This window comes from Pogoniulus pusillus, chromosome 11 (genome assembly GCF_015220805.1).
Source record: "Pogoniulus pusillus isolate bPogPus1 chromosome 11, bPogPus1.pri, whole genome shotgun sequence".
NCBI classification, from domain to species: Eukaryota; Metazoa; Chordata; class Aves; order Piciformes; family Lybiidae; genus Pogoniulus; species Pogoniulus pusillus.
The window spans coordinates 9,375,617-9,390,141 of record NC_087274.1 but is presented as its reverse complement, the minus strand read 5'-3'; the positions used below and the strand labels follow the sequence as shown (position 1 = coordinate 9,390,141).

Here is a 14,525-nt window from a genome sequence, read left to right as displayed (position 1 = left end):
TAGCTGCACACAATCCCAAATGAAGTAAAGTCGCTGATCCTGGGGTTCCTCTCACTTCTTGGAATCCATTTACCAGCTACAGAAAGGTTTACTCTAATGAAATAAATATCAGCCCTCTGGTTTTGGAATAATACAAGAGAACCAATCTTGCTGCTCAGCTAACTGCTTTCCCCCACCCTTTTCTTAGCAGCAGCTACTGACGGCACACAGGTTTCACAGCAGCATAAAGGCTTCCCTGGCTTTTCCACTTTCCTCTCACCCCGACCCCAAGCACATCCCCAAAGCCCCCCAAGCCCAACTGTATTCCCACTCTTTACAATTACCAAATCATTCCCCAAATTAAGAACATTTTTTTCTCCCCTTTCTTTTCTCATTCATGCAAAAAAAAAAAAATGAACCTTGTACCCTCTTTACCCTGATTTGCAAGAGCTTTGAAATAAAAATCACTGTGGGAAGCAAAGGCTCTTGAGCACTTTTTTCCCTCCTAATGAAGGAGCTGAGTGACAGCCCCCGAGGCTGGAAGGCTGACGTGCTTCAGCAGCATCCCACCAAGCTCAAGGGTGGGCCTGACTCAGTGCCAAGCTAAAGGAACTGTACTAGGAGCACTGACTGATGGGTGACAGCTTTTTGGGGTATTTTAGGGACTTTTTTGATCTCTCCCCTCCCTCACCCATTTTTTTTTCCTCTTTCTCTTCTCTTTCTTTTGTTATTACCTTAAACACACCCAGCTCCTAATACCACAGCATCCCCACCTAGGACTCATAGAATCACAGAATCAATCAGGTTGGAAGGAACCACCAAGGTCATACAGGCCAAGCTAGCACCCAGTACTGTCCCACCAACCAGACCATGGCACTAAATGCCTCAGCCAGGCTTTTCCTCAACACCTCCAGGGATGGTGACTCCACCACCTCCCTGGGCAGCCCATTCCAATGCCAACCACTCTCTCTGCCAACAACTTCCTCCTAACATCCAGCCTAGACCTCCCCCAGCACAACTTGAGACTGTGTCCCCTTGTTCTGTTGCTGGTTGCCTGGCAGAAGAGACCAACCCCACCTGGCTACAGCCTCCCTTCAGGTAGTTGTAGACTCCTGAAGGATTCCTGACCATGGCTTCAGGCTGTCACCACTGGGGTAAACTCTCCCAGCCCATGGCAACTGCTGATGCCACAGCAAGGGAAAGTGAGTGGTGCCACAGCCACCACTGACTCACTCCTGCCATGGTCACAGTATCACAGTATCATCAGGGTTGGAAGAGACCGCACAGATCATTAAGTCCAACCCTTTACCACAGAGCTCAAGGCTAGACCATGGCACCAAGTGCCACGTCCAACCTTGCCTTGAAGTGCCCCAGGGACGGCGACTCCACCACCTCCCACCAGGAGACCCAGACCTCTGTCTTCACAGTCTGCCACAGGGAAGAGCTCACTGTTGACCAGTGGTACTTTTCCGAAGCTGCTGCTCCAATTTATCTTCATTAATTGGCTTAATTATTTTTTCATGTGAGCAGCAGCAGGAGGTTTGGTCATGAACAACAGCCAGCCGAGCCCTCCTCTTTGCTCTCATCACTGCTGGGTACCCCTAGCACTGTGAGCAGCTCTTGCAGTCTCCCCTGGCTTTTAGATCTAGGCATGAAGAAAATGGGGTCAGGGCAGCTGTGGACAGCTTTATCTTCTCCCATCCAGACAGAATGTCAGGATAAAAAGGCTTGGGGCATTGTTGCAGCATCCCTGGATGGGGATCCTAGGAATCCAAAACCTGGGATTCTGGGGAACCTGCACATGCCATATGCCAGCAGGAAAAGACATGGAGAGGATGGATTTGCTTTACTTGCTCACAACCCATGGAGCAGGACCAGCAACAGACCAAGGGGTCAGTCTCAAGTTGTGCTGGGGGAGGTCTAGGCTGGATGTTGTTAGGAAGTTGTTGGCAGAGAGAGTGATTGGCATTGGAATGGGCTGCCCAGGGAGGTGGCGCAGTCACCGTCCCTGGAGGTGTTGAAGCAAAGCCTGGATGAGGCACTTAGTGCCATGGTCTGGTTGACAGGACAGGGCTGGGTGCTAGGTTGGGCTGGATGACCTCGGAGGTCTCTTCCAACCTGGTTGATTCTATGAGTCTATGTCCTCCATCTCCCCACAATGCTGCAGCAGCACCTGTGTCACTCTGGCATTCAGAATCACCTCAAAGCCTGACAGAGAAGGAAAGGACTAACAGCCAGAGTTAATAATAGACATCATTTGCAATGAGCCTTGGAAAAAAAACGAACGTCCTGAGGCAAAAGATCTAATTCTGTGTTTCCCTTCAGATCCTCCACTGAACACAGCCAGAGCTGGAGGAGGGGAAGTGCCTGCACCAGCCACTCACTTGAGTTGGGTGTGTGAACCCCTGTGATGCTCATTCACATGCAGAGAAGTGGTGAGAGATCCTCCCATTAATGCAAGCAGGAATTACCCGTGTAATCTGGGGATTAACCGAGCCCGAGGAATTATTTACATTTCCTAAATGAGGGAAACTGTATCAAGTGGGTAAGTCAGAGACAGGGAGCCGAGGTGTGGGAGAGCAGCTCACGACCGGTATCTGCAGGAACAGCCATCCCTGGCCTTCTTGAAAGCGAGTTTATCTGAGGCTGCACCAAATACTCGGTGTCTTTGGCCAAGGGCTGCTGCTGAGGCGCAAAGCAGCTGGACTGATGCCACCCTGGGGCTCATTTCCAGGGAGGAAGCCATGTGCACTTCAAACCCCAGACCCATGCCTGCAGAGCTTGCCTTCATCCCAGGCTGCAACTCCTCCTTCTCCACCAATGATTACAGCAGCAGCAGGAATAATGAAGACCAGATTTCATTTCGTGTCTCTCGAGTGAAGTCTCTCCCACAGAGACCCACGTCCTCTCAGCAGCACCCAGTGTGACTGCTGGGGGAGGATGCAGACCTGCTGGTCACGTCTGTGTCACTGACTTCACTGCCACGCTTTGAAACCCAGCTCAGATCACCCAGAGAATCCAGCACACCGTGCTTTGCAGTCTTCACTCATCAAAAGCTGCAGTGACAGGCAGCAGAGCCCTCAGAGCCCCATCTTCTCCCAAACGCTATAATACTCACAATAATCATAGCAACAACAACAACAACAGTTACAATAAGCCTCCATCCTTCACACACCAGACGACGATGAGTCAGACTCCATTTCCAAACTAAGACATCTCTCCTGCTATTCTCCCTCCCCTCCAGACTAATAGCTGACAATGTATGCCTTCCACATTAATGATAAGGGTTCAAGGGGAAAGAGGCTGCTCTCTCGTTTCGCTGACATTACACTCTCCTATGTACCCACCAACATACCCTAAGGCAACAGAACTAGTAATAGGTTCCTCTAACTGCCTCCTGCATCAAATTTGACACTGGGTGCTTTCTTCTCCTTTCCCATCGCTCACCTTATAACACTGTCATCATCATTGATTTTGACTTAAGGAGAGGAGAAAAAAAACACAAACCCACACAAACCAACCTTCTCCCCTTGCTTGTGCAGCACCAGGGTGCTGAAGAGCAGCTGTTGTGGGGACTTGGAGCAGGGAAGAGGCAGACCAAGAGGGCTGCTTCTGTTTCACCTGAGTGTCTGTTGTGGAGAGACTGAGGCAGCAAGCTTGGAGCATTTACTGCACCCGACAGATTGGGTTTACAGCCCTGGGACAGTGTTGCTGGCTGTGGGGATGCTTCTCAGATTGCAGGCAGCATCATAGCGGAGTTTTGCTCTGAGCTCATCTTCCCACTAAGGTCTGGCTTTGTTCAGTTACAGGCAGCACTTCTTTTTCCTCCTTTTGTCTTCCTTCCACAGAAAAGACAGCTGGAGTGATCTCTATCTACCTTTGCACTATGTCATTCTCTACAGTGAGAACCCCTCTGTTGCCTCCCCATCTGCAGCTAAGGTGGAGCCCAACCCCAACAGGCTGTTGGTGATGGTGAGTGATGGCTTCACCACGGAGAGGCGAAGGACCCTTCCTAGCAGCAACTCTGGGGACAGTGACAGGTACATCCCATGGGACAAGAGATGACAATTTCCCCTCAATCTAGTTATCAGGTCATCCATCTCTCACTCCCAGAGAAGAGGGCTGGGCTCCCATGCCAGCCCTGGCTGCTCCCTGGCACAAGGCTGCCAGGAGATACCTCAGTCCAATTGCCAATCCTTGTCTTCTGCAGCTGCATCCAAAGGTGTGTCTTAGGGGGAAGTATAGGCTGGATGTTAGGAGGAAGTTCTTCACAGAGAGAGTGACTTCCCATTGGAATGGGCTGCCCAGGGAGGTGGTGGAGTCACCATCCCTGGAGTTGTTCAGGAAAAGACTGGATGGGGCACTTGGTGCCATGGTCTAGTTGATTGGATAGGGCTGGGTGCTAGGTTGGCCTGGATGATCTTGGAGGTCTCTTGCAACCTGCTTGATTCTATGATTCTATAGCTGTGCTGAAAGGGGAAGGAGCCTTCCTGCTGCAGCCCAGAGAAACCCTGCCTGGGCAGTCTGGGAAAGCAGCAGGTTCCTCCTGCCTGGTTTCTTTGCAGACACACAGCAGTGAATCCCCAGAGTGTGGCTGACCCGCAGCTGGTGTTTTCTTTGATTTATGTCAGAACCTATTTATGTCCTCTGCTTAAAACAATCCAGTTCGTGTCAGCAGTAAATGAAACTGTGTACCATCCAGCAGCTGTTTGGCTGCTACCTGAAATGAGTTTCACTCCAGTTCTTATCAAGCAGAAATCCTTTTAATCATCAAAACTGCCACAGCCTTCTTGCAGCTGTGATGGTGTGGTGATTATAACAGGGGAAGGCATATTGCAATCTGGGGACACGGCAAGAGCCCTGGAACTGCTGGTGGGTTTATTCCAGTCTTGCAGCCACTTTGGACACAGTAACATGCGTAAATGAGAGCTGGTTTTCAGCTGTGGAGCCCAGTTTGCTGCAGACTCAGGCACTGGCATGGTTTAACTGGACTTGTAAGGGCAAGGCTAGGCTGATTCAGGATCACAGGATGTTAGGGGTTGGAAGGGACCAAAAGAGATCATCCAGTCCAACCCCCCTGCCACAGCAGGACCGTACAACCTAGCTCAGGTCACAGAGGAGCACATCCAGACAGGCCTTGAAAGGCTCCAGAGAAGGAGACTCCACAACCTCTCTGGGCAGCCTGTGCCAGTGCTCTGTGACCCCCACAGTAAAGAAGCTCCTCCTTGTGTTGAGCTGGAACCTCCTGTTCTGCAGCTTACGTCCATTGCTCCTTGTCCTATCACAGGGGTGTCGCCCAGCCTCTGGCACCTCCACCACTATCCCAAGCAGGCTCATTACTCTAAGAACAGCAGTGGCCATTAAGACTTGCTTATTTTGAAGCTCGTGCTACTGATAATTCCAGCAGGGCATATGGGGATCAGTTCAGGAAAAACCCTGAAATGAGATGGAGGCTGAATTCCTGCTGCAGCCCTTACAGCCTGATGAGTCTCCTAGCAAAGGACTCGGCTAACGAGGCTGCTGGCAGCGAGTGGGAATGCTGCATGAGGAGTGGGGAATGTTCGCCCAAAGCTGTTCTGAATTGATTAAAGAGGATGGGAAGAGCTGGGCTGCTCCACTCAGAGACCCAGCACGAGGCCACAAAACCTGCTCGTCCCTCCAAAAACTAATGATCACAGCTTGAGTGGCGAGTCTCAGATGCTCTCAACATGCTCCTTGCAAACAAGCTGCAGACCAAAAGCAATTTGAAGGAATTATTTGGGAAATAATTCTAAATAATGAATGAAGGGAGAAAACTGCAAGCTGTTTACAGATAACTCACCCACAGCTGAATGTGCTGAGTAGATGATTCACTATTGATTATTTCCCCAGCTCTAGCTGTAACCTTATTTAAAGCATTAATTAAGACAAGGCTTGGTAGTTCAGCATATTCTAATCTGCTTGGGGAGGAAGAGCTCTTGAGATCTCAGCCCTGCCCTCCTAGAAGGAGAAGTGGAGATTCACACCCTTCTTCTGGCTCCTGCCAGGATGAGGAAGAGGTGGGGGACACCGAGCAGAGCTGAGCAGCAGCCTGTCCAAAACACAACACATCTCTCATAGCTGATGCAAACCTCTCAGCAGGCTGTGGCTCAGGGCTGGTGAGTGCCTGGGTATGTCGGGGGGAAATGGGGTCCTACCTGGCTTCTAGCTGGATTTCAAATGGGACAGCTGCCTCTTGGGATAAACCCTTTAAAGACAGCCAAAGCAATCTGGCCATCCCTGCAGACGGCTGCCCTCAGATGACCTCTGGCCAAGTCTGCCCCAGTAACAGCACACAAATGCATGCTCTAAAACATGCCCTAAAATGACACTGCTTGTGCAAGTGGCTCTTGTGCCACCTGGCCCTTCAGAAAGGTCTGGCAGCCAGACCCACTATCAACTCCAGTAAGCCACAGGACACCCAAAAGCACAAAGCTCATGGGGGTTACATTAAGAAAAGGAACCTTCCTTTCAGTTCTGCCGTTGACTCGAACTGCACCCACTGCAAGCACCAGAAGCTGGTCTGCTCCTAGCCAGGGCCTGACACCTGCAGGCACATCTCGTTGACATGAGCACAACTCAGCCCGTGCTGACAGCACCTCACTGAGCAAGCCTGCAGCTAATGGAGCACAGGACTGTGTCGTCAGTAACACACAAACACGAAGATCCAGCAGAGCAATCCAGCAGAGCAAGATTTCTGATTCAGATCCCAGGGCAACACAACTCACCACGCTGTGAGGAAGGGGAGAGCTGCTGCTCGCCAGCTGCACTCCCCAAGACAGACTCTGCAGCTGTTTGCTCTGCTGTGCCACCTGTCCCCCAACCATCACCCCAGAGCACATTAAAGGCAGACATGTACCTGTTATCCCTACATCCTGAAGAAGCAAGGGTGTGATACCTGGCACCTAGCTGAAGCTAAAATACTCCTTTAACCAGGTGATTAGCTCAGCATTGCCCAGAGCAGGTTTACATCATTTCTGGATGATGTGGATTATAGGTAGAGCAAGTTAACATCTGTGTTAAGCAGTGCCAGGATACAACTGATCCCTGCTCTCATATCTTTGTTTCAGAAAGAAAAGCTCAGGCAGTGAAGGTTTACCCAGCTCTGAAGCTCAGGCAACCAATGACTGGCATTTTCAGCCCATTTCCATGTCCATTGAGAACAACCACAGCTTAGCCTGAAAGCTGCCTGTAGTTCAACACTGTACTCAGCACTGGTCAGGCCACAACTTGAGTACTGTGTCCAGTTCTGGGCCACTCAATTCAAGAGAGATGTTGAGGTACTGGAATGGTGATGAAGCTGGTGAGGGGCCTAGAACACAGCCCTGTGAGGGGAGGCTGAGGGAGCTGGGGGTGTTTAGTCTGGGGAAGAGGAGGCTCAGGACAGACCTCATTGCTGTCTACAACTACCTGGAGGGAGGCTGTAGCCAGGTGGGGTTGGTCTCTTCTGCCAGGCGACCAGAAACAGAACAAGGGGACACAGTCTCAAGTTGTGCCAGGGAAGGTCTAGGTTGGATGTTAGGAGGAAGTTGTTGGCAGAGAGAGTGATTGGCATTGGAATGGGCTGCTCAGGGAGGTGGTGGAGTTACCATCCCTGGAGATGTTCAAGCAAAGTCTGGATGAGGCACTTAGTACCATGATCTAGTTGATTGGACAGGGCTGGGTGCTAGGTTGGCCTGGATGATCTTGGAGGTCTCTTCCAACCTGCTTGATTCTATGATTCACATGAGTAGGGCTTGCCGCCAGTCCCTTTCTCACCACTCAGCACTGTTTGGCATGGTGTTCATTTGCAATCACATCATGGTCAAGCCATGATCAGCTGCATGGTCCACACAGCCTTAGTCTGTCCTAATTTATCCACAAAGTTTAAAAGCAAGATTCCAGTATGAGCCCTTTTCTGCAATCAGCCACAAGCTGTGTCTCACAGGGCTGAGCTTTGAGGTGAAGTTAAACTTGACCACTAACCAAGGCAAGATAGCAGGAGAGCAATTAAAACCTCAAACAAAACCTAGCATCATTAGTTGGACTTTAGCAGCACATCCAAGTTTTTAACAATTCAATGCTCCTACAGACTGTTTTTGGGCACAGAGTGAAAATTATTTCATATCAGCTTCACGAGAAATCCACACCACAACCACAGGCTTTTGAAAGAACCACTTAAAGGACATATGGCACAACAGCCAGTTTCTCTTAATCCAAGTGTTCAAGCCTATCCCTTCAAGGTGACCACACAGAAGCAGAGAAGACTATCCCAGTCACAGCTGTGTTTTTATACACACAAAATTTGAGGTGGAGAATGTTTCCCCAGCCAGCATGCTCATTTAAACCACGCAAAAGGGGCAGGAAAAGCAAATCTCAGTAACTCACTTCAAATCTCTCTCTATCTTTCTCCTGTCAATCTCATGACCAGCACTGGAGGTCACACACTGCCCTGGGTTTCACTGCCACCACCTCATATGCCAGGTGAGTATTTTCACAGGTGGTCACTCAAACATGATCCTGGTCACTCAGATACGTTTTGACAAGCTGCTCTGCTAGCTCCATGCACAAGTCCTCATGCCAGCACCGGGGCAGGCTGAGTGCTCTGCTTTGAGCTTGGATTTGGCTGAGCAATGACCATACCAGGCCATCTCCTCCCAGGCAGGTCCCACATGGCACAGCTCATCATCAAACACACAAGCAAATATATCTCATGGATATTGTCCAAAAACAAATCAAAATTCCCTACCTGCAGTTGACTCCTTCCAAGGCTGTTTTCTGGTGGAGGCTTATCTGAAGGCTTATCCTGTGCTGAAAGACAGGGAGGGAAGAAAAACAAACAAATTCTGGTCAGACAGCAGTTTGGTTAGGAGAGATCATAGAATCATAGAATCATAGAATCAAACAGGTTGGAAGAGACCTCCAACATCATCCAGTCCAACCTACCACCCAGCCCTGTCCAATCAACCACACCATGGCACTGTCTCATCCAGGCTTTGCTTGAATACCTCCAGGGATGACATCTCCACCACCTCCCTGGGCAGCCCACTCCAATGCCAATCACTCTCTCTGGGAAGCACTTCCTCCTAACATCCAGCCTACACCTCCCCCAGCACAACTTGAGACTGAGATGCTCCTAGATGGGGAGGGAAGATGCACTTGGTGTTTACTTTCACTACTCTCCATTGCATGTAATGCACACTTCAAAACTTGCATCATTCTCTCCACCCATTTTATTTTATTTCTCCATTCATCAAGCTCTCCACAAGCAGTGTACTACTAATTAGGACAAAAACATTAAGTTAAAATGAGTAGTTTTCCTTGATGGTAGTGCTGATTTCCCTGCCTCTCTCTAACTCCAAATCAATACAAGTCTTTTGGGGAATTCAAGCAATTTTTCATTAACGTGGCTACAATGTGTATCAGATTGATAACTTGAGGGAGGGAGGCTGATCAAGAGGATGAAAGACACAGAATGGCTTTGTGTGTGCCTTGTGCCAGGGAGAGGCCTTGCTTTGGGTGTTTGTAGATGCTGTTTTGCTTGACTGCATTTCATTCAGTTGGAAAAGTGTCTCTGCTTTAGGAGCAGAGTGACCTGCATCCATCTTCCCTGTCACTAGGAGGTTCCAGAACCCATAAAGCAGGGTACAAAACTCATGAGTTTCCTCATCAAGCTTCTGTGTTTCCTGGCCACACCTGGTTTGGCTGGGGAAGGGCAGAGACTGGGAGCTTGCTTGTGTGTCCTTGCAGCTACAGACTTCTAGTGAGCATGCATGAAGTGCAGACTTAAGAGTTTATGGTCATAAACTGCCTTCATTTAAAGTAGTTTCTAGGGAACCTGGACAATAAAACTTGCAAAAGTTTCACTGGGTTCTCACTGTGCCTTATTTGCCCTACTAGAAACCCAAAAGCTGCCATCAGATTTGCTCCCATTAGTTGGATCCTGTGGGAAAAAGTCTTGGTGCACATGTCCCACATGTGGGAGCTGCCCAGGAAAAGCCACTCTGGCTTCTGACAGGGACTCACAGAATCATACAATTTCTGGGTTTGGAGAAACCTTTCTAGGTCATCTAGTCCAAGCCCCCTACAGTCAGCAGGGACATCTTTACCCAGATCAGGTTGCTCAGAGCTCCAAACAACCTGACCCCCAATGTTCCTAGGGATGAACCAGCAGCTTTTTCACCATGCCCTCATCAAACCGAGAACATAGCAGTGATAGCACAACTGCCACCAATGGCAATGGAAAATACCATAGAATCAAGCAGGTTGGAAGAGACCCCCAACATCATCCAGGCCAACCTAGCACCCAGCCCTGTCCCACCAACCAGACCATGGCACTAAGTGCCTCATCCAGGCTTTGCTTCAACACCTCCAGGGACGGCGACTCCACCTCCCTGGGCAGCCCATTCCAATGCCAATCACTCTCTCTGCCAACAACTCCCTCCTAACATCCAGCCTAGACCTCCCCCAGCACAGCTTAAGACTGTGTCCCCTTGTTCTGTTGCTGGTTGCCTGGCAGAAGAGACCAACCCCACCTGGCTACAGCCTCCCTCCAGGTAGTGTAGACAGCAATGAGCTCTGCCCTGAGCCTCCTCTTCTGCAGGCTGCACACCCCCAGCTGCCTCAGCCTCTGCTCACAGGGCTGTGCTCCAGGCCCCTCACCAGCTTTGTCACCCTTCTCTGGACACATTCCAGTACCTTAACATATACTCTTGAATTGAGAAACCCAGAACTGGAACACAGTACTCGAGGTGTGGCCTAAACCTCTCCATGAAACAAACACTTTGGCATGGGAGTGAGCTCTTTGCACCAGATGGCCCCCCTGGTCCCTTGGTAAATCCAGTTCTTAGGCTTTGCCACAAAGAGGCTTAAAATTAATTAGCAGATTTTTTTTTTTTTTTAAGAGTTCTGGGTACAAGAAGTGTGTGAGAAAGGACATTCAGCAGCAGCTTTTCAGGACTTACAGGCCAAGATGAGGATTTATAGTTTGCAAGAGAGTTCCTTGTGCAAATGCTCATTTCAGACTGTTCAAGGCTGCAAGCAGATGCCCTGACCAGGACAATATTCCCTGTTTTCCTAGAAAGGCAGTCAAGAAGGAAGAGATCTGCTCATTTTCTAAAGGGGACCATTTTTACCATAAAGCATCTGTCCCCTCTGGTCCTCATTTCCAGACAGCTGCAGTGGAGAGGTAGGTGACAAGAGCTGATACATGGTACACTATGGGAGGACCTTACAGGGAGCACACCATTACTAGGAGCTGATTCATCTGCTGCTGATCACAGGTAGCTATTGAGGCTGCTCTGAAAGAGTAACCCAGCAGCCACCATAACACTGAAGTGCTGGAGTGTGTCCAGAGAAGGGCAACAAAGCTGGTGAAGGGTCTGCAGGACACATCTCACGAGGAGTGCCTGAGGGCACCGGGGTTGTTGAGCCTGGAGAAAATGAGGCTCAGAGAAGACTTTCTCACAAGTCCCTGAAAGAAGGTTGGAAGCAGGTGGGGGGCAGTCTCTTCTTAATTACAAGTGATAGGACAAGAGCAAATGGCCTCAAGTTGTGCCAGGGGAGGTTAGAATCATCGAAGCAGTCAGGGTTGGAAGGGACCACAAGGATCATCTAGTTCCAACCCCCCTGCCATGGCCAGGGACACCCTACCCTAGAGCAGGCTGCCCACAGCCTCATCCAGCCTGGCCTTAAACACCTCCAGGGATGGGGACTCAACCACCTCCCTGAGCAACCCAGTCCAGGGTATTTTCATTCTCATGGTGAAGAATTTCTTCCTCACGTCCAGGCTGAATCTCCCCACCTCCAGCTTCACTCCATTCCACCTAGTCCTGTCACTACCTGATAGCCTAGAAAGTCCCTTCTCAAGTTGAGTTTGGACATTAAGAAAAAGTCTCCCTTGAAAGGGTTGCCAAGCCCTGGACTTGGCTACTGAGGGTAGTGGTGTAGATGTGGTGCTGAGAGACATGGTTTAGTAGCAGTGTTAACTGTTACATTTGATGATCTCAAAGGTCTTTTCCAACCAAAACAATGCTGTGATTCTTCCCCTGGCTTCTTCACTCTTTGGTAACTCCTACAAGCAGTAGTTGGTTTACAAACCAGCCTCCAGTGACAGAACCTGAAGCAAGCCAAAGCAGTTGTGCATAAATGCACCCTGCATGAAGGTGCTGCTGGCTACCAACACCAAGCAAAATCCCTGGGTTTGACAGAAAACTTCCTAACTTCAGCCTTGCCTTTATTCTATACTTCTCCCTTCTGCTTTGCCATGCCTGATATTTCTGAGGAAATTCCCTTTGGAAAGAGGCTGTTGTCAGTGTTTAGCTTCCCTTTGGAAAGAGGCTGTTGTCAGTGTTTAGCTGATGGTGTTTTAGAGCAGCTCTGAGCAGTGTTGAGCAGCACCATGTTTAAAGCTCTGTCAGTCTGCCCACTCAGGCAAGCCTGCTCCTGTCTAGCCACTAAAGCAGCACCAAAAATGGGAAATTTAAGGAGAGTTAGACTAGCTCAGAATTAGAAATGTTTTTTTCAAGGACTCAGAGAGTAGGAAACACAGGAAATGCTAAGCTGAGGGAGCTGGGGTTGTTTAGCCTAGAGAATAGGAGGCTCAGGGCAGACCTCATTGCTGCTACCTGAAGGGAGGCTGTAGCCAGATGGGGATGGGCTCTTCTGCCAGGCAATGAGCAACAGAACAAGGGCATACAGTCTCAAGTTGTGCCAGGGGAGGTCCAGGAGGAAGCTGTTGGCAGAGAGAGTGATTGACATTGGAATGGGCTGCCCAGGGAAGTGGTGGAGTCACTGTCCCTGGAGGTGTTCAAGAAAAGCCTGGATGAGGCACTTAGTGCCATGGTCTGGTTGATTGGCCTGGATGATGTTGGCTGTTCAAGGCAAGGTTGGACGTGGCACTTGGTGCCATGGTCTAGCCTTCAGCTCTGTGGTAAAGGGTTGGACTTGATGATCTGTGAGGTCTCTTCCAACCCTGATGATACTGTGATACTGTGAAGTCTCTTCCAACCTGGTTGATTCTGTGACTCAAAACAGACAGTTTGTTAAAGGAGAGTCATCTGAAATTGGTAAACTGGATTGCAACACTCTTTATTCTACTCTAGACTTGGTCTGAGATGACAGAGAAATTTAGATCTTATCCTTTAAATCATTGGGGGGGGGGAAAGGAAAAAAGGCCGAGTCTTCCCAGGAATTGAGACTGCAGAGAGAGAGAAGCTCACATGAAAAAGCCAGGTTCCCAGAACAGAAACCTTTCCCCACTCCTAATCCCAAGCAGCCAGGAAAAATCTGGAGAATGCATCATCAATATTACTGCCCTGACCTGGTTCTTACTCTCAGCTTCCTATTCTGTCCTAATAAAGGTGGATTTCATGTACAATAATCTGAGGACAGCAGAGGTGAGGGTATTTGCTGGAAGGGAAGCATAAAGAAGATAATATTACTGGGCTAGACTACATACAGCTATAACTGTTTGAGTATTAAATCCATTTTTCACCACCAAGAGCGTTACCCAACAGCATGAGAAATACAAACAGGAGAAAACATTCTTGAGTGAGGGGAAGTGATGGTCAAAGCCTGAAGTTTGGTAAAATGCTTTTCCACCTCCACATCCTACACGGTGTCAGCACTAGGACAGAAAACCGCCGAGCGGTAATTGCAAAGGACACTTCTTCTTTCTCATCCTGTCTCTATCTGTAAGGCAGGAGGATGGCAAGTTAATTAATTATCTCCAGCATCAGTTTACTTGAAGATTTTTTTTTCCCCTTCTCCCCAGCAGTGCATCAAAGGAGACTGATGGAAGCCTTGATTAGAGGGATAATGAAAGAAATCTCTACTAGATTATATCATTTCTTGCCCGTCTGCAGCCGTTCTCAAACCGGCTGCTTTTGCAGGGCTGGGCATCACGTCTGGAACATATCACAGGCATGGAAATCCACCTCAAATGCAAAATTTATGGAAAAATCCAAGTAATTGCATGTTTACCATATTTCTGTCAAAGGTCTGGGGGGGAAAAAAAAATAAAAGCTATCAGACCATCTGACTTGCTATAGAGCGGAGATTTGCCACGTGTCCTGTTAGGGTCTGCTACTCTGTGGAGATAATCCTTATTCTGAAGTCACATCAGACATGGATAGAGAAAATTTAATAGATGATACAGAGCAGGAGGAGAGCAAAGGCAGGAAGAGAGCATATGCTGATTGGGGTAAGACAGGCAGCTGGATAACTACCTTGTTATCTGTCCTAGGAAGCCTTTCACTAACAATGACCATCAGCAAGGGCCACAGATGAGATGCTTTATCTCATTTCTCCCCCCCCCCCCCCCCGCCTCCTTCCTTTCTGATCTTGCCTGTTTTCACCTTGTCCAGTCCTTGCCCAGTCCAGAGTAACAGGAGCCCTTGGAGGTGCAAAATTGGCTTTCACTGCAGAGAAGAAAACTTGGGTACAGCAGAGTCCTAGCTCTCCATCCCTGTCACACCACTGCCCCATGGTTGTCTCCGCATTTGAAGTCCCTTGGGGATTTTAATGCCATTTCCCTCTTACCCAGACTG

The 14,525-nt window shown here is 49.2% G+C and overlaps 1 protein-coding gene across 14 annotated transcripts in view; it reads right to left on the bottom strand.

Moving 5' to 3' along the window:
• TNRC6C (trinucleotide repeat containing adaptor 6C) overlaps window positions 1-14,525 on the bottom strand; it is a 385,157-nt gene that overhangs the window by 229,201 nt on the left and 141,431 nt on the right. For 12 of the 14 annotated variants that reach the window (XM_064150911.1, XM_064150915.1, XM_064150909.1 and 9 more), the window contains one exon: window positions 8,726-8,787. In XM_064150911.1, coding sequence (XP_064006981.1) covers window positions 8,726-8,787 — 62 coding nt within the window. Of the gene's footprint in view, window positions 1-8,725; window positions 8,788-14,333; window positions 14,354-14,525 lie in introns of those variants that run through there. The other 2 variants (XM_064150926.1, XM_064150922.1) reach the window with 2 other exon arrangements.